Here is a 20,982-nt window from a genome sequence, read left to right on the forward strand (position 1 = left end):
AATTAATATAAAAATACATTTTTTAAATTTTTTATTAATTACATTTTATTCATTTTGTATCCCCTCATAAGCCCCTCCCTCCTCCCCTCCCGATCCCACCCTCCCTCCCCTTTCTGCATGCATGCCCCTCCCCAAGTCCACTGATAGGGGAGGTTCGGTAGAGGACAATGCAGCCAATTTTGATGAGAACTGATAGACTAAGATCAGAAAGGAGAGGAGAACCTCCCCTAAAAATAAAAATTTAATTTAAAAAATTGACTTAAACATTTCTTTCAGTTTTAGGGTTGAATGCTTTTCAATGCAACAGATAATTCTTTAAGGTCCATTCACATTCAGTTTAGATTCACTTTATTAGTGGCATATACAAAGCACCATATAATAAAATATACGAAATGTAGAACATCACGACTATGAAATTAAGTGTAGAAATAACTGCTAAGAAAATATAGCAATATTTAACACAGGATTTCTAAAACCAGTAAATGTTCATTACTTTCCCCAAACCTATTGTCCCATGTTTTATTTTATATACTTTGTTTATCAAGAGTGGAACGTATTTGCACTCTGGGGCTGGGCTGGCAACACTTGCTTTCTTCTGTACAGTAATGTTACAGTTGTATACAAACTTCAGAAATGTGGCATTTGGAGCAGTCTTTCCGATCCCCTTCCAAGTGTTCCCTGTCACACCACAGCGAATACACGGAATGCCTTTCCTCCCGTAGGGTTCTGTAAACTGCAAGAGCACAAAGGGGACATTGAGGTCGTCTGCACATATAATCCTCCTAATATGTCATGCTCTCTGAGGACAACTCAAGCAAGTAGCTCCATGAATCCAGATGCCCCAACTGTCTCAGCCTGCCATAATTTACTGTTCCCGGGAAGCTCTACTGAAGATGACATAATCCTCTTGAGGTCTGCTTGTCCGCTGCACTGAAAGTTTACTAAAGAAACTCGAGAAGCTCACGAGGAAGGATAGTAGCCTCTCTACAATTTCAGAGTCTTGGGCATGTTTTCATGAATCGCTTCCTTAAGTCCTAACACATCAAAGTTAGGCCACTGCTCCTTCAACCTGCCTCAGTGATGCTAGGACTTGGCGACCGGTTTATGCCATTAACAGCTCTTTACAACTCAGAAGCTTCCAGATACTTAAGCAGTGCTGCCAGCACAAGTTTGTTATCATTTCCTAACGGTCACAGTACCATCACTCGATCTAAGTCTTAGCCCTTAGACAGTTCCCAAGACACATGACAGTGAAATGTAATGCTCAAATTTGGAAAGACTTAAAAATGGAAATTAATAGTTTATCTATCTCTCTTTCCCTCCCTCCATCCCTCTCTGTCTCTCTCAATGCCATTTTGGGAGATAATTTTATTTTAGAGCAGATGGTGACAGTAATGCAGAACTATATATACATATATATATATATATATATATATTATTTTAAAGACATAGCTTATTTGCATTTTACAGAAAATTTTGTTTTGTAATAATTAACACAATGTAATAATTGACAAATTGAATATTCAATCTTGAGCACAAAGTGAAATTTCTTTTTATATTTATTCCCAATACAAGAAGTAGGGAAAGAATTTTAGAGGGAGAAAATGATGATAGTTGTAAAAATAAGCATATATGACACATTCATATACTGTGCCAGGTGTGAATGTACATAGGAGGAAAATTTTAAGTCTTCTATCTTTTTCCAGGGCACAGACTACAAGCCCTAGGAAATATATGTGTTTGGAATGATTCTTTGTGCATAGTGATATCCTGGGCAAATCTATACTGCTGAACTTTCAGATGCAGTATTGATAGTAGAAACTGCTACATGACCTTGGGCACATCAATCACCTAACCAATTAATTAGAACCTCAGTTAGCATACACACACACACACACACACACACACACACACACACATATGTTAGGGTCCAGGCACTCAACACTCAACATTATTTGGCTGCTCCTGAAGTCTCTACCCCAGTGACTGTGAAAGTGCTTGCTATTCACAGTAATTAAAAATTAATTGCAATCCCCAGTTTTGTTATGTTATCACTCATCCACAGAGAAAGAGTTTTAAATTAAATCTTAAAAGTGTAAGGTGTATTGAACATTAAAACTCTAGGACCTGCCTTAGATGTTCTTCCTGCTTAGGAAGATCATGAACCAAGATGCAGAAAGTCTCCTCAGCCATGGTCTCCTTCTGATACACTCCCATATGAAAACAGCCTCACAGTGTGTGTATCTTAATTGGTGAAGGCAATCTGGACTCTCCATGGGATAGTCTTTGTGTTCTTAGAAAAACTATTAGAAACCTGACTCCTCTCTGCTATAATTTTGAAATATGATTCAGGAAATTTCTAAAATGTAGTCATCTGCACAAATAAATGGAACCTCACATTAGTTCCATGAATACTGATGATTTTAAAAATTCACTAAAAGTTCATTTCTTTTTATTTCTACTAATAGTTTATAAAGTGAGTAGGTACATTTTCCCAAGTCATAAAAATATGTCACCCTAATGAGCTGAACACCGTAAGATAGCCTGAAAGAGTTCATTTACATCACACTAAGCATCCAACTTCAAATTAAAAAGAGAATTTATTTCTCGGGAAAATAAGACTCGTTGTGTTGGTCAAATACTTTGTCAGATAACTGGATTAGAGAAATACTCAGTGCCTTGCACACCTAGAAAGAAGTAAATATAAAAACTAATCTAGAAAATCTGAAAGAGGATGAAGAAAATTTCCCTTTTATAAGATCAATTAACAAAAGAGTGGTTCTCTGGGTAATCCGATTTTCATGTTGATTTTTCATAAGCTCGCAGGAGACAGCCACGTCTGGTACTACAGCTCCCCTCATCCCAGAAGGAACAGCAGCCATGCAAGGACCAAAGGAGACACACTGTTCAGCCACTTAGAAGCAAACTGAGGCGTGTTGTGCTTGCCTTTACCTTTCTGAGAAGATTCCATTCTGAAAAGAGGCAGTGTACATCTTTCTTTTGTCCACAGGCATGACATCCACATAGCCACCGTGATTTCGAACCACCCCAGCATGGACCGCAGCTCTGCAGATACTAGACAGCTGTGGAGGTGAAGACAACAGTCACCATTAAGCAGGAATTCCTGGCTGGACTTGCCTAGCCTATGCTTCTGTAGTCTGAGGTCTCCAGCCTCTGTCTGTGCAGCCAGTGAGCAGCTGCTGTAGAATGCTTCACACACAAATGGGTGTTTGGAAAACCACACATCAAACCAATTCTCAGCAAGTCTCAATGCAGAGGCTGAAAGCAGCTGGCATAGTAAAACCTCTCCACCACCAATACAGGAGATACTTTTCTTGTCCCAACATAAAGTTTTATAAGCAAAGGCACAGAAAGCAATCTAATTCCTTTTAATTCTTCAAGCACTACTCATAAGTCTCAGCCTTTGTTGGTGGATATTGGAACATGGTGACAAAACAGTCACATTGTGGAGGTGATGACCTCACTTACATTCACATTTTACTTAAACCCAACTCAACCACCGTTCTGCACATATCCATTTCCCAGAATGCAGGCATACATGAAATGAGATTTTTTTTCCTTAATGGATATAATGTATGCACAGCTATTTTATGGTGCCGTCTACAAACACATTCAGCCACAAAATCCAAACTAAACAGAAATTTTATAGAGGAGAGGCTTTCTTTAATATTTCAGATCCAAATCTTCAAGGTTTAAAACTACTGTCTTTCAACAGTCAAATCCTTTCTTTTGGACCATGGAAGTCTTCCCTAGATTCAAGCACTGGCTTTAATCAAAATGTTCTCTGGAAATGAATCAATAGCTGGGTATTGAGGTAATGCTGCACAACAAGGAATTGAAATATTTCAGCACCCCACAGTCCACTTCGCCTCCTGTATTCTTTTCCCAGACTGCTGCAGGCCTCCATTGGGTTCTTATCTCAGTTCACAATGGGGATGGTTTCATAAGGCTTTTTTAACTCACACAAGCGTGTGCGTCTGGCCTGACCTTGCTTTATCAAAGCGCTCTGAACTCTGTGGCATCAGTCACAATTTATTAGCTCCGAGAGCCTGAAGGCCAGGGTGTCTAATCCTTCTTCTGTTTTTGCTCTATTACAAAATGCTGTCTGGCAAACACTGTGTGTCCTTCCCCTGAGAAGGAGGCATCTCACTCAGCAGGTTAAAGTCCAGACTGCATCGACTAGGACAGATGCTGCTCATCACAGATGAATTTAAAAGTAATTCTCTGCACATTTCAGTATTCCACTTGTTTTATTAAAATAGTATGATCAGCATTTTCACCTCAAGACAACGAAAATGCCTACATATGACATTCACTAACCCTAAGATGTTTTTAGAGTACTGTTTTGCATGCAAGCATGCAGTCAGCAGGCATTCTCACTGAGTTCAGAGGCCATATTGTTTCCTATCCCTACTTTAAAGAATATATTATTGAAATGACACATTTTATCTGTAAATATAGAGTGGTTTTGAACAAATGCAGAATGGATACGATTTATAATAAGCTACAAAAAAAAAAAGTTGTCCATAGTAGGTGAATATATATTATACGTCTGGCTCTAGAAGCAGAAAGAGCAACAAGAGAAAGCAACAGGAGGGAAGTGGGTTGATTCCTTTCTACCTTTCCACACATAATTTAACTGGAGAGACAACATGTTTTGTGGGAGCAAAGAAGATTGACGGGCTTAGTCTACAGTTCTGCAGTTCCTGTGTGATGGGAATCCATCATACTTCCAACCTACTCTTGAGATAACAGCACATACATCAAGAGGAGACTTTCAACATTTGTTTCTGTAAATCCTTTAAAATTGGCAATGCCTTCCAAATCTTTGCCCCATAAAATCTGAATTTATCACACCATACAAAGACCGAATCTCCATGTCCATGGGATATTAATATTACTCTTTCTTCCTCCCCCTCTGCCTTTTCCCCTTCCTCCTTCCCCCTCTCTTTCTCTCCCTTCTGATTCCCCTCTTAGCTGCAGTTCTTCACCCAGAGCACAGCAATACTGTCACTGATGCCTGCTGCAGCTACATGTAGCTACATTTCTCGCTGGATTCCATGCCTACCATTAAAAAAAGATAAACCCTCTGCTGATCAATACTGCAGAAGCCATCTGCAATGCATGTATCCACTCTGAAGCCATCAGTACTAGAGCTCCTGTTCTAACCACCCGAAAGTCCCACATTACAATGTTCTGGCACTTAGTTCCCTTTTGTGTAGGCATAAGTTTACTGTGTAATTCAAATGTTGATTTCTGTACCCTCCATATCTGGTTGCCGTTTTTCTTCTGATAATCTCCTGTCTCAATGTTTTGTAAACATTGATCCCCAATCGTTCCCTGATATGCCAACAGAGCACCTTACAGGCAGTTGCTGAGCAGGGAAGAGAATAGGGCTGGACTTCCTGCCATCCAGGAAGGGGAGGAGTTAGAGGAGGAAGTAGGGGATTCAGCCAAGGGAGAGATCCCAGAGACATCAGCAGAAGGAGTTGTTCAACAAAGACATCAAAAAGGTGCAAATATCTCTGGGTTGTACGCTGGGAGGAAGCCAAATTAGCTTAGATGGTTACGAATAGTAATAACTGCTCAGTTCTAGTGCTGTGAAGCTTGTTAAAATAATATAATAGAGTCTCAGTTATTAAACAAATATAATAGAGTTTCTATTATTCATTTGATAGCTGGGTTGAGAGAGAAACTGAGAAACACACAGATTCATCAAAAGAACATTAACACTTTTGTATGGATGTTAACAAATTATCTGTTTATGTTCTTTTATTACTTGTCAAATGCTTTCTTTGGAAGTAAGGGTGTGATGTATATACTTGAAAAATTATTAAACTATGCAGTTCACATTACAGACAGAAAGGAACCATAGGACGACTGAAGAGAAACAAAGTGCATTTTTCTTCCTAAGAATGCCTCCAGACTCTCTTATTAAGTGTTTGATATATGAGTAAGACATGCGGTAAAATTAGTGAAAATAATTATATAAACATATTTTATATGAATATACACTTATAGTTAGCTATTGTGAAAATATGTGTACAAGTTCAAAAAGTAGTTCAGTCCTACTTTGTGTAATCTAATGAGCACAAATATTTATATACTTGAAGATATTAACATACTTACATCAGAATAGACTCTGGATCCAATTACACGAGCATAATGTGGATTTGCCTGCATACAGTTGCGAGGACAGTATACTCTGAAAAGAAAAATACGTAAAGTAAGCTGGTGAGTTCAACACTTCTTATAAATGAAACCTATATAGAAACAAAGTTAGCACTATAGGTCTTGCTTACCTTAATCTCTCTTGAAATAGATCAACTGCCTGAGGCAGCAGTTGGCACAATGGCTCTTTTCACTTACTTCCAGGTTTTAACAAAGATTTGTTTGTTTGTTTGTTTGTTTGTTTTTATTTGCTGAGAAGTCTTCTGACTTGGGATTTTTTTACATTTTTTAAATTAATTTATTTTTTATTAATTACAGTTTATTCACTTTGTATCCCAGCTGTAGCCCTCTCCCTCACTCTCCCCAATCCCATTCTCCCTCCCTCTTCTCCTCCCATGCCCCTCTCCTAGTCCTGCTCCCCTTCCATCTGATCGTACTCCATCAGTTCTCATCAGGACTGGCTGCATTGTCCTCCTCTGTGGCCTAGTGAGGCTGCACCCCCCCCTCAAAGGGAGGTGATCAAAGAGCCAGCCACTGAGTTCATGTCAGAGACAGTCCCTGTTCCCCTTACTAGGGAACACACTTGGACACTGAGCTGCCATGGGCTACATCTGTGCACAGGTTCAGATGGTCCTTGAATGGTCCTTGTTTGGAGTATCACTGACTTGGGAATTTAAAGCAGAAAGAAACATAGAAAAATGCCCTGTGGATTTCAGTTTCGAAGTAAATGTTGTGTTGATAGAATTTAGTAAACATGTGGCTTGGGAAATCGGTGATGGCTGTCACTGTATGCTCTATAACATGTTTCTCTTCTCAGTGTCTACAACTTTGGTGTCACATTCAGGGTCATGGTCTTAGGTTCATCTATAAACAGTTAATTCCCACTTTACATCTCCAGGTGGGATGTCTCTATTTCCACTCTGAACACCTACTGTTTTCTCAGCCCTTCCATTCATGTCTAGTAAATATCTCAGATTTATCTTGCATCCCATCAAATCCTACTCTTCTGTGCACTTAACATCACAACACAGTGCAATTTTATTACTGCCTCTGCAGTAATAAATTTGGAGCCTCTGCCAAAGCCTCTATCTTGCCTTCATTCCTCTTTAATTGGTACCTTACATTCAACTGGGCAGTAATTCATACCACTCATACTTAATATAACCATGAACAGGACATCCCAAAATGAACTTAAAACATGGTAAGTAGAGATATGATCAGCCACTGTGTAACTTACAACAACACCCTCTCCTGTGATCTTGACTGCCTTGGTCCTCCCAAATCAATTTACACATATATAAACTAGAAGATGGAAATCCTGAAATGCCATTTATGTACTCCAATTAGTCCAGAAACTTTCTTCTACATTGAAAATAAATGAGCAGATCCTTACAATATTTTCTGCATATTTGGTAAATTAATATGTGGCTCCTCTTCTATCTTGTTTCCACTGAAGGGTGGTTACTTTTTCAACATACAAAATATGCTATGTGCTCATGGCTTAAGGCCTTTACAGTTCTCTTTGCATGGCATACCCTTTCTACAGATAGCCCATTGTTCTATCGATTGGCTAGGCTTCCAAAGCTTCCAAAAGCTTGTTTTTAAATAGAGACCTCCAGTCCATAATAATTAAATCCATTCTTAGAGCTCAAGAAATTATCAATTGATATTTTAAAAAAATAAGCAGTTACTTCTTAATTGATAGTCTCTCTGTGTCTCTGTGTCTTTAAGTGCCAATAGGCACTTAAAGGAAATATGAATTAAAACGTTGAAAACATCATTTCACATAGTATACGAGACTCTCACCATGGCAGCCATATGAAAATACCTTGAACATGATCACAGTTTTCTTATAGTATTAAAAAAAAACAAAACCCTAAGTTGAATTCACCCTTACCAATGTAAATATATCTCCTTCAGGAAATAGCTTTAGTTGTCACTTCTAAAATTCCTGTAACAATGTACAACACTCTATACTGTATATACTTCATAGAATATATGAGTCAGGGCCACTTAAATGTAAATAATAAATGACGGTTTTTGGAGGGTTGATAATTATAAGAGAACCTACCTGGAGTTCCTGAGAACTGAACTATGTCTCCACTAACTAGAAATTATCTCACTGGATGTGAAAACTGCTGGGAATTCATCCTCCTCCTATAGCTGCCAAACCACCTCCCTCTCCCTACGCTCATGTGTGTACACGGCCCCTTACTCCTAATTGGTATTTAGCCTGCAGAAGGTCAGCATCAACAGTGACAACTAGATCTCCTTGATCAACTTGAAGAAAGATTGGGTGGGGCACTTGTTTCTGCTGTTTTTACTATCATTCCATTATATTTCTGAGAAAGGGTGATCTCTCTGCTGTGAATAAAATGCTAATGACTCATTTAGGCATTCAACGGGTATTTAAATTTCTAATTATTTACATATAAGGCACTTAAGGTGTCCATCAATATTGAATAATAATTATTTATTCCCTATTTTTCTCAAGGTTTACTTCAGGTTGTTCTGCCAGATACGGAATCTCTGAGGACATAAAAATACAGTAATTCTTGCTTCTTCACATTCCCTTTGAGGTAATTCCTTTTAGGAAATACAGGATAGTTATGTCTCTATGCAAGACCAATTGTTCACACCACATCTGAAAGTGAGGAACTTCCTACGGTCAGAAAATGAAGAATCCTTTTCTGGTATTATTGGTATTATTTTCAGTGACCAATTGTAATTAGATTACTCTAATTCAGGAAATGGACAACAGTGTTAAATGTGAATTATGTTGATTTCTGTTAGAAGAACTTGGTGTAGAATGAATGTCATTGTCAATCTCACATGTGTATGTTGAAGTCCCAACCCACAGCATTATTCTTTGGAGACAGGTTGGACCTTTAAGGAGGCACCTCAGCTAAATAAGGACAGGGATGAAGACTCTTTATCCACTTGGATTAGCGCCCCTGCAAAAAGGTGAGACAGGAAAGAACTCTTCCTGCCATGGAAGGACACACAGTACATTGCCCTCTACAAGCTAGGAAGAGAGCCACGTCAGTGACCGAGTCAGCAGCCCCTTGATCTTGGATTTCCAATCAGCAGTGTGAGAAGTAAGTGTTTGATATTATACCACCCAGTATGATATTTTATTATAACAGCTTATGTGAACTAATACATACTCTTTGTTGCACATATGAACTGAACACATGATCCCAAGGAATGGCCAACACTTAGAGAGGGTACAGTAGGGGTACTTGGGTACATGAAGTATGTGATGTCCTGTTTTTTCCTCTGGGAAGCAATTCTAGACCAGAAAAAATTCTAAACCCCAAAGGAACCAGAACTTCTGATCAAAACAGATATTACAAGTCCAAAGTCATACACATTAAGTGACTATGCAAATGCATGCACACATATGCAAATATCTATTTTTATTAGAAAGATAAGAAAATAGAGGAGGACCTCCCCTATCAGTGGACCGGGGGAGGAGCATAGGAGGAGAAGAGGAAAGGAGGGTGCTGTTAGGAGTGGATGAGGGGGGAGGCTACACAAAGTGAATAAATTGTAATTAATAAAAAATTAATTTATTGAAAAAAGGGAAAATGTGGAAAGCATTACCTTGGACAATGTGAAGCAGGTTTATGAAATGGACAGAGCTGTTCCACTGTAGTTTCACACGTCACAGCTTGAACTGAAGAATTAAAGCATGAAATAAGTGAATCCATTTGCAAATATACCATACATGGTAAAAAAACAAATAAGAAAAGAGTGCTAACCTGTCACTTTAGAAACGGTGAAAGAATTAGCTGAATGATATTTGCTGCAGATGAAAAAAAAATCAATTATTTGGTTAAGGACATTAGTGACAATATAACTCCTGGTGCTGCTAAGGGCTTTATCATATTTTTAAACATTTTTTATTACAGTGTTTGGACTTATAGTATAAGCACACATCATCTATTTCATAATAAATCTACACACTAATGTATTTGGTCCACATAGTCAATTTAAACCGTCACAGTAGTCAGTATAAGACAAAAAAAAAAAAAAAAAAAGATTGTAAAATGACAAGTATCTTAAAGGGGCAATGGTTGTTCAATTGTTCACTTTTGTTAAATGGCCCACAGTAAATGAATGAATCTCTTCTTTTTTTAATTTTATTTTTATTTTTATTAATTACACTTTATTCACTTTGTATCCTCCAATAAGCCCCTCCCTCCTCCCCTCCCAATCCCACCCTCCTACCACCTTCTTTATGCATACCCTTCCCCAAGTCCACTGATAGGGGAGGTCCTCCTCTCCTTCCTTCTAATCTTAGTCTATCAGATCTCATCAGGAGTAGCTGCATTGTCATCTTCTGTGGCCTGGTAAGGCTGCTCCCCCTGCTCCCCCCTCAGGGGGAGGTGATCAAAGAGCAAGCCAATCAGATTATGTCAGAGGCAGTCCCTCTTCCCATTGCTATATAACCCACTTGGACACTGAATTGCCATGGGTTACATCTGTGCAGGGGTTCTAGGTTATCTCCATGAATAGTCCTTGGTTGGAGTATGAGTCTCTGGGAAGACCCCTGTGTTCAAATTTCTGGTTCTGTTGCTCTCCTTTTGGAATTCCTGTCCTCTCCAGGTCTTACTATTTCCCACTTCTTACATAAGATTCCATGCACTCTGCCCAACATCCTGAGTGAGCTGTCCCAGAAGCAGAAAGACACACATGGTACATACTCACTCCTATAGACATGTAATATAGGATAAACCTACTAAAATCTGTACATCTAAAGAAACTAATGAAGAGAGAGAAGAAAAACAGGAAACAAGCTAGAAACCCGCCACGGAGGACCTCTGAAAGGCTCAGTCCTGCAGACTATCAAAGCAGATGCTGAGACTTGTGGCCAACTGTTGGGCAGTGTGCATGGAATCTGTTCTTATTGTGTGAATTATCCAGAAAAAAATGGAAAGATTTGTTATTTTATTATCTTTTAAATTTTTAACTGGTTTACATATAAAGTTTTGAGAAAATCATTAGTTATTGATCTATAGCTCTTTTGCAATTGATATTTCAACATGGTTCACCCTTTAAATTCCTTGCTTAGTATTAAAGATGTAAAACCTTACTATTATTTTGTTCCTAATAGTTTCAAAAGCAGCTTTTAATATTTGTGGTCCTACAAATCAAAAAATGCAGAAACTACAAAATGTATCACACTTCATATTTCAGTAGCATTTTTATAATGGACAATCAAAAATAAAGTTTAAGATGAAACACTGTTCCTTAGTACATCATTAACCAGTATCTACTTTACTAATGACTATTATTTATTAATGATGATTTATAAATTCTGCTAGGTGAATAAGCTAATCACAGTGTACTAAAAAGAGACATTGGCAATGTCTAAAACCACACAATTGCCCACATAGAAAATCAGGACACTGGTTTGGAAGAGACATTCTAAAAATATTTTTTATAATTATGAATTCCATTTTTGTTGTTTTTTTCAAAACAGGACCTCACTATATAGCCATGGCTGTCCTGGAACTCACTGTACAGACCTGGCTGGACTTGAACTCACAGAGATCCACTTACTTCTGCCTCCCAAGTGCTGAGATCAGGAACTACACCCCTATACCCAGCAGTAAATTCCAATTGAATCTGTGAAACTTCATGAAATTGTGTATTTATGAAGAATGAATACATGCTAAAACTCCTAAAGGGAAGCTTTGTGTGTGAATATCAAAGCTGTATTTTATTTAGAAAGAAAAACACACTAAACAAAGATGTTTCAAAAGGCTACATTACTCTGCTTTGAAGCACATATGAAATTTGCCATGTTTTAGAATGAAACACATTATACTAAATTTGAGAAACACTCAAGAATTGAATCATAGCTTTTCATGTGTTTAAATTACACTTAAATGAACAACAACAAAAAGGCAAGAGTACATTACATGCTTAGAAGACTTCAAAATGTTCTCTTATTTGTTATTTAGCTTCTTTAGGTCTGTGGACTGTAGTATGGTTATCCTGTATTATATGGCTAATACCTGCTTATAAGTGAGTATATATCATGCATGTCTTTCTGGTTCTGAGTTACTCACTCAGGATGATCTTTTCAGACCTAAAGAAGCTAAATATCAAGAAGGACCCTAGAGAAGATCCTTAATTCTCATTCAGAAGGGGAAACAGAATAGACACTGGTAGTGGTGGAAGAAAGGGAACAGAACAGAAGCCTACCGTAGATGGCCACTGAAAGACTCCACACAGCAGGGAATCGAAGCAGATGCTGAGACTCATAGCCAAACTTTGGACAGAGTGTGGTGGGTCTTATTGAAGAGTGGGGAGATAGAAAAACCTGGAAGGAACAGGAACTCCACAAGGAGACCAAAAAACCCAGCAAATCTGGGCCCAGGAGGGCCTGCAGAGACTGACGAACTAACCAAGAATCATGCATGAAGAGGACCTAGACCCCGTGCTCAGATGTAGCCCATAGGCAGGTCAGTCTTCATGTGAGTTTCCTAGTAAGGGGAACAGTACTTATCTTTGAGATGAACTTTGGTACCCACTCTTTGATTACTCCCCCCTGAGAGGGAAACCTTGCCAGGCCACAGAGGTAGAGGATCCAGGAAGTCCTGAAGAGACTTGATACGCTAGGGTCAGATGGTAGGGGAGGAGAGCTTCCCTTTTCTGTGGTCTAGGGGAGAGGGAAGGTGGGGGAGGGAGGATGGGACCAGAAGGAGATGAGGAAAGGGGCTACAACTAGAATATAAAGTGAATAAATTATTAAAAAATTAAAAAGTAAATAATAATCTCTTAATAATCAAATTTACTATATTAGTCAACCATTGCATGAAATAAGGCATCAATTTATTGTGTGAAAGAACAAGTAATGAATTAGAGCCCTTTGGAATATTTTTTGTTATAACTGAAAAATGTAATGCTTAACTTTAGCTAGAATTAAAAGAACTTTTTATTTTATATGTATAATACTTTTGTCTGCATGTATTTATGTTCATCATGTGCATGCCTGGTGCTTGCAATTCCATAAAAAGCAGTTGAATCCCTGTTACAGACAGTTGTGAACTTCCATGTGGGTGCTGGCAACTGAATCCTGGTTCATTGAAAGCACAGTCAGTGCTTTTAACCAATGAGGTCTCTGTCCAGTCCTGAGAGCTAACTATACATTTGCATGTGCTTATTGAATCTCTTAAAAATTCATAATTTTATCATGCCTTTAAGCAAAAAGATTTAGCTTTGAGTTTAGGGGTTTTCCCCATATTTTTATACATGGACAGTATAAGCTAAAATGAACTTTGAAAATTAGCATCTTCTCTCCCAGAAATTCCTCTCTACAACTGGGTCAAAGATACATCAACTCATTATGACAATTACATTTCATCTGATAGAAAAGACCATTCAGGTTCTTACCCAATTGTTTGAACGCCGTTTCTGTTCGATTTGATGAAGTAGCTCTTCCTTCCTTGTCTGGTGACATCTACCCACCCGCCTTCATTGTCTATTATCCCATAGTGTATGGCAGCTCGGCAGATACTGGATTGCTTGCAGAGAAGGAAGAGACAAGAGAATGTTAAAGAATTCAGGCTCTAGAAGAAGAAGCAAATGATGGTTCATAAGACTATAACCTAAAGAAACATTTCTGAGAAAAACACATACACTTACTACACACATTTTTCCACGTTAAAAACAGACACTTGTGAAAAGATTGTATTCCCACACAATTTTCATTTCCACTTACCATTTCGTAATGTACACTCCCAATGACTTTAGCTTTACTGTCCAAACAGCCAGCAGGGCACTCATACCTAAGTGACAGTCGTGGGAAAGAAACCTTAGTTTCTCTTGACAGCAGCACAGATTGCACATACTTCTACTATCCTGTCAGCTGACGGTGTGGCTAACAGTGACACATACCTGTTACAGGTGGTCCCTTTACACTGGTCTCGCAATCTGACTTCACAAGAAACAATCTGAGCTAAAAGGAAAACAAAAAGACCCATAGAGTTTTAATAATTTTAAAACTGCTAACATGAGTGTTATATGTTATTAAAACATGATTTTAGTTTTTTTTTTTTAATTTTTATTTTTAATTTGGTTTGTCAAGACAGGGTTTATTTGTGTAGCCCTGACTCGCCAGGAATTCACTCTGTAGCCTAGCCTGGCCTTGAACTCAGAGATTCACCAGCCTCTGCCTCCCAAATTCTGGGATTAGAGGAGTGTGCCACCACTGCCCAGCTAAAACATGTTTTTTATATTCTGAAAATGAGCAAATTAAAGTAGAACCATGACCATTCAAGCAAAGTATAAGTATCTGATTTATGATTAAGGTCTTACACATCTGCTGAGTGCTGATAACTTCATTTCTGTTACTGTCATCTGATCTTGTCCGGACATGCGTGTCATGGACCTGAGCCTGTTGCCGTTCAATTTCATTTGTTTCTTCTTCCCGAGGGGTGTAATACCTGTCTGATCCTTCTGTCAGGGGGGAAAGATTCAAAAACATGGATTTTATTTACATGAGCACACATTACTAAGTCAATGCTCTTCTACACCTGCTAAATTATTAAAAACTAAAATTTCAGTACTCTCTTGACACAGGTTTTGACTCAAGGTTATGGTTTTGTGTGCCACACTGAAGGGAAATGCACACATCAGCCTCCAAGCCCTTGATTTTTTGTTAAGTGTCTAGGTAACATTCAATGGACTCTAATCTAGTTCCAGTGTGGTACCAAATGAAAACATCCCATAAAGGGTGGGCATGCCCTTGTTATTTGTTGTAGCATAAAAGTCCATGGATGTCTTGTCTTTGAGAACAAGCTTCAGAATGCAAAGCTTGTAACTTTAAGTAGAGAATAGTTTCAAGCTTGGAATTTAATTCTCCAGTCCCCCAGGTTGATCTATAACAAGAGGTTGTCAGTGTCGTGCTATAAAGGGTGCTTTTTCTCATTTGTGTCCATAAATTCAGAGCCTAGAAGAAAGGTGTAGGTATAAAGGAATATCCCTTTTAAGAGGAACACACCAATCACTGCTGAAGGGCAGAGAGGTTGCAGCATTGAAGGCAGAAGGAGGTCATGCTGCAAAGACCATCACAGAAGGAGGTCATGCTGCAAAGAGGCCTAGAAAATAAAACAGGGACATAGAAGAGAGAGGCAGAATGGGTACTTCCTGTCTGATCATCCCCTCAAAGGAGCATTCGGTCACTAAGGGAAACAACACATGGCTCTCCGTGAGCACCGAACAGGGAGCTGTATGTAGCTCAAGTCTTCCTAACACACCTGATCTAGATCAATGTTCATTTATTCATCAAAAGTAGAAGGTAAAACATGGCCGTACGGATGCCCAAGATCATGACCTTTCATAAACTGTGTCATATACATTATGTCTTTAGGCAGTCTTAATATTGAATTATGTCTATATTTACATGTTTTTGAGACAGGATTGCAGCTATTTCAGGAAGGCCTTGAACTTTCTCTACTTAAGGATGCCTTGTACTCCTGAATTTTTCTGCCTCTACCTTCCTAGTGCTGAGGTTAAAGGTTGAGTGCTATTATTCTTGGTGCTAGGGACTCAGCCCAGACCTTCTTGCATGCTAGGCAAGCATTTCACCACCTGAGCCCTATATTTACTTGTTAAGACTTTAAATGTGTTTGAGAGCACCAACTTTATAAATTCTACAACAATATGGTCACACATTTAAAAATTGCTTTGGCATAAGAAATATAGTCTAAGCCAGGCACAGTGGCACATGCCTGTAATCCCAGCACTCAGGGAGGCAGAAGCAGGCAGTTCTCTGTGGGTTCCAGTCCAGCATGGTCTACAAAATGAGTCCAGAACAGCCAAAGCTACACAGAGAGACCCTGTCTTGAAAACCCAAAACAAGAAAGAAAGAAAGAAAGAAAGAAAGAAAGAAAGAAAGAAAGAAAGAAAGAAAGAAAGAGAGAAAGAAAGAGAGAGAGAAAGAGAGAGAGAGAGAAAGAAAGAAAGAAAGAAAGAAAGAAAGAAAGAAAGAAAGAAAGAAAGAAAGAAAGAAAGAAAGAAAAAGAAAGAAAGAGCATATAGTCTACCGGGAGAAGTGGAAAGGCAGTTTGTCTCAATGTGCACAGGTCAGTATGATACATAGAAACGTACTTTTGTCCAAACTCTCAAAGCACTAAAAATGAAATAACTTAAAGTGTCAAATCCTTAAAAAAATATCATGTGTTGTCAACAACACATTCAAATGGCTTTTAGGATATACACTGTCACACTGGGGTAATGATAAAGTATTAGAAGTAATTATGGAAACCTTTGCTACTATCCTATAGGCACATGTCTCTGTCACAATGGATATAATAACCCTTTAAAAATAAGTTGAAAATAATTTATTCACATTTAAAATGACTTCCTCAAAATACTTGAACTTTTGGTCTAGGAAGCACTCATGTGAGAACTAATGCGGTTTAGACTACTTTTGAATTTCTTGGCACTGGGGATTCCATCGAGGGCCTCGCAGACATGAGGCAGACTCTTGCCTCTCGCAACATCCCCCAAGAGCATACAAAGTGATATAAAGCTGGATAAACAGATTTCAAAGTGAAAATTAGAAAACATGACACTGACCTTTGTAGCACAAGTTTTCTCTACAGCCTCCTCCAAAACTGGGTGGGCAAGCCGAGCAGGGCCTTCCATGTTTGTAAGGCGCGTGGCCCCACCAGTTTCCCCTAAAGAGATGACCCATGCTATTAAGACATTACTGAGACGTTACAAACATCACTACGTAAGTACTTCCGGAGTAATGATGCAGTCATCTTGAGATAAAAACCCGAATCTCTATTTACTATGAGTTACTTTTGGTCTAGGCAGAAATGGGTCATTATTTTGAAAACTCTCAAAGTAACTTGGCATGAATACTATTAACAGTTTAAGAATCAATCATTTAGGAGAAAAAAACTGAATTCACCTATCTCATGTATACTAATAACTTAAATCTGACTCTAAGGATGGTTGTGTGCGATTTTTAACCTACATTCATTCATGTCTTCTTTGCACAGACAAAATATGTGTTTCTCAACTAATGTGTAGCTGAAAAATCTCTCATTGAAATTAGTAAATATCGACAAGAATAGTGTAATGAGTCGAGATGACAGCATAGAAATGCATTTTGTGTCTTTAGGTTTCAATTGTCTCGGTCCCTGTAAGGACTGACTGACACATTCAACAACTACAATTACTGTCATGGGTGATAAACTGAATTAAAACAACACACTCTATGAATATACGTTGAAGATAAGAAAACCCAGGATTATAAAGTTATTTTCACATTAAGAAAAACTCTGCTTTAGACACTCGTGCACTGTCTACTCACTTGGGAGAATAATTGCACACCAGGTAGACGGCCTTGGGCCATATCTGTCCCCAGATGTTCATGTTGTGGCAAAGATTGATGGCACAGCCTATCCTGCTGCTGGTTGCCCACACCACCTGTGTTAGAGAACAGAGGCTCAGGGAAGGCTAAAAAATGAGATGAGGCAGCAGTGCATCAAAGAGAAATGGATAAAAACAGTTTCAGAGGCCAAGACTGATCATTCATACTGGAGCAACACGGTCAAACATGCATCTTGCCTGAGATTTTTATAAAAGAAATTCGCAGGCAAATAGCCCTCTCTGCAATACAACATCGGCATTTTCGAAGTGCAAACTTATTAAATAATTCAAAGTTACATCTCCATCTTATGCTACAAACATTTCTACTAAGTAGAAAAGTAGTAAACAGAAGCCTGTATCTCAAACAAGAAGTAAGCTTGCAATGCTCAGAAGCCCTCCTTTCTGGAAACTTAGCACAGTAGTGACCTTTGTCTACTTGAGCCTGCCTTCCCTTATTTGACCTAAAAATTATTTTAACACATGCAATGCTAAATGTGGATGCAAAATAAAAAATGTATACATGCATATTAAAATTTCTGCACACCTGTACATAGTAGCTGTCACTCATGAATTATAATTTTGGCAACAAATTGATTTCAAAGATGGCAAACTGTTCATTGAAAATATTTATCGAAGTCATAGTAAATTATTCTACATGTGAAGTCATTAAAGTAACCTTTTTAAGGAAGGGTTTGGGCTTCTGTTAGTGTCAGTGTCAGTGCTTATAGGATTGACAACAATACACATTTTCTTAAATAATCACATTAAATAAAAGAAAAAGACACATGCTCATATGTTCTTAGGCAGTTGTAGTAACTACATTTGGAGGAAGGAAGTGTAGCTCACAGAAAGCCTACCTGAGTGTAGTGCGTGCAAACAGGGCCAGAGCATCTGAAAGGACAATAAGGATTGCACTCATGCTCATATGGGTAGCTAAAGTCTCTCACTTCGTCATACCACGCTTGTACATGAAAGGTTGGTGGTCGATACCTATTTAAGAAAAATCACAGGAAACAAGAAAAGTTCAGGGGAATATAAAAACAACTAAGACTGACAAGGCTTGACAGAAAGCTTCCTCTGTGTAAGCTGCAAATCTTAAAATATACAAATAATACAAAAATAACCTAGGAAGTCAGAGACTGTGCTGGAAGGATATTGGACTTTGTTTTGCGATTAGCGTCTTTAGACCTAGGCACCAAAAATTAGAAAATTTGCAGCGATCGATTAATCAGCATTTTCATTCATGGCATTTGTGTGTCCAGAAATAAAAAGCTGCACTTTCCACTACCTTCCCCAGTGTGCTCCCAAATTCTGTCCGATGGAGGGCAGCAGGCTTGCAGGTCCATGCTCCCATAGGCATGTTTCAGCCCAGGATTCCGCAGATCTTTCCAGCTCCACATCCCACGTCTGCAGGGTAAAAAGAAACAAAACAGACATGCAATGTGCACACCAGGCTTTCCTTCAAAGGAGCATCACTGGGTTCTTCTTTTCTCCCTTCTTTATTAAGTGAACACATTGGTCTAGGTTTTTCCTAATCATCACCTAGAGTTTTTCTTCATTAGCTTCCTACTCAACTTCCTTCACTGCATCTGTTCCTCTTCAAAAGCGCCTATACATTTTCAGAATCACCAGAGTGATCACAGATACATTTACCTGACTCTTCTTCCTTTATGCAGCCAATAAAACCCCACAGGTAGCAAGAGCAAGGTTTCTGTATCATGCAACATGTACTACCTGCAGGAATTGAACCTGGTCTAAGCATCCTGTGGTTATTAGCCAGGCAGGACTCTATTCTTGGTGTCCTGTCCTGCATTACATAACAGGGTCTCTGGTTTACCTCTCCAACTCCTCCAAAAGTATGCTCCTCCCTTACTGGTGCTGTCAAGGCTTTGTTTACATTCCTTGATTTGGCACTATTCCCAAGCATGGCAATGTTTATTTACATATCTCTCTCAAGAGACTGTGAGTTGCTTGGAGATAATTGTTTAACTCCTGCTGGTACCATTGGCCACTTTTCTGTGTTCATCATATAGACACAGTGACCAATAAGTACATGTTGGATACATGAAAAAATAATCTTGATTACAATAGAAAATATATTATTCTTATCTATAAAATTCAATGAAGGTGAATTTACAAAGAATCAAAATGTAAACTGATAACTTAATGAACTTTTACATATTATGGATTTAGTATTCAAGTTGTTATTGACTCAAGACATAGGCTGCGCATTAGACATGAAATTAAAATTATATATCACTGTGGCAAGTTCAACTATAGCAAGAAGAAAGAGATTTCAGCAGTAGATGGGCAACACTGTCACCAAGAGAGCAAGACAGCAGCCTGGCTGAGTAAGACCGCATAAATAAGAGCCACTCCAGATCAGTGATGGAGAATGTTGGCCATAGAGGTTTAAAAGTGAGTGGAAAGCCAAGTCAAGGATATTGACTTCCCCAGTATTTCAGGAGAGGTGGTGGAGAAACGAAGAAAGGTAAGATTGTGGAGCAAGAAGCCTGTTTTCTCTCCTTGATTTCAGAAGCTGAAAGAGCCTTATTAGGAACACAGGCTGAAAGAGCTCAGCCTTCACACAACACATACACAAAACACACACATCCACACAAACACACGCAGGTGCGCGTGTACATGCATATGCATGCCCACACACGCTCCTGTATACACATACACTTGCACGCACTCACATACATACATGCACAAACACATACAGGTATGAAAGTCTTTCTTCATTCATATAATTTTTCATAATGATATTTCTTCCCTTTTAATTGTGTTTTTAAAATATGGAAAATGTTTTCACAGTAACAAAATAATATTTTACATTAAGTAACTACTTTTATTATAGTATACCTTTATTATTTATCATAAATTAAAAAAAACTTTATATTCAACTAAAAATTAAAGAGTGGTAAGCAATAGTTGATTTTCACTAAAAATTTGCCTTTACTTTGGATTAATATCAAGTATCCCAAACTACCATAGACATCAGAAATATATGGTACCAATAGATTTTTATCAGGTTAAGTACTTTATTTGCTGATATAAGTACACTATTAGCTAATTTCATTATTTGTTTAAGTTAAATCACACATTTTAATTTACTATACAAATATCATTCAAGTCACTGTTGTTATCTCTTCATCAAAAATTTACACAAGAAGTATGTATTTGGACGAAGTTCCAGAGGGTAGATAAAATGCTATCTTTCTTTTATATCCAGAAAATTGGAAAAAATAATCACATCTCCAAGGCAATCAGGTTTCCAGGCAGAGTCACCTGGAAAGTAAAGAGTCCTTAAGAGACAACAGAGTTTTGTCTTCAATCTTGAAACTTGGGCTTTCCCTCAGTGTTTTGAATCACATTGCAAAACATACT

At 38.3% G+C, this 20,982-nt stretch overlaps 1 protein-coding gene across 1 annotated transcript in view; it reads right to left on the reverse strand.

Moving 5' to 3' along the window:
• Positions 1 to 632: 632 nt before the first annotated feature.
• Positions 633 to 20,982, reverse strand: part of Crispld1 (cysteine rich secretory protein LCCL domain containing 1) — a 35,634-nt gene continuing 15,284 nt past the window's right edge. Inside the window, exons 3-15 of the mRNA XM_055603393.1 lie at positions 18,881 to 18,999; positions 18,450 to 18,582; positions 17,534 to 17,649; positions 16,789 to 16,889; positions 14,524 to 14,664; positions 14,104 to 14,164; positions 13,928 to 13,994; positions 13,600 to 13,730; positions 9,957 to 10,000; positions 9,799 to 9,871; positions 6,151 to 6,226; positions 2,953 to 3,083; positions 633 to 733 (exon numbers count right to left, since the gene is read on the reverse strand). Coding sequence (XP_055459368.1) covers positions 682 to 733; positions 2,953 to 3,083; positions 6,151 to 6,226; positions 9,799 to 9,871; positions 9,957 to 10,000; positions 13,600 to 13,730; positions 13,928 to 13,994; positions 14,104 to 14,164; positions 14,524 to 14,664; positions 16,789 to 16,889; positions 17,534 to 17,649; positions 18,450 to 18,582; positions 18,881 to 18,999 — 1,245 coding nt within the window. The 3' untranslated portion in view covers positions 633 to 681. The remainder of the gene's footprint in view (positions 734 to 2,952; positions 3,084 to 6,150; positions 6,227 to 9,798; positions 9,872 to 9,956; positions 10,001 to 13,599; positions 13,731 to 13,927; positions 13,995 to 14,103; positions 14,165 to 14,523; positions 14,665 to 16,788; positions 16,890 to 17,533; positions 17,650 to 18,449; positions 18,583 to 18,880; positions 19,000 to 20,982) is intronic.

Source organism: Psammomys obesus, unplaced genomic scaffold (genome assembly GCF_907164565.1).
Source record: "Psammomys obesus unplaced genomic scaffold, mPsaObe1.curated_primary_1811, whole genome shotgun sequence".
Classification (NCBI taxonomy): domain Eukaryota; kingdom Metazoa; phylum Chordata; class Mammalia; order Rodentia; family Muridae; genus Psammomys; species Psammomys obesus.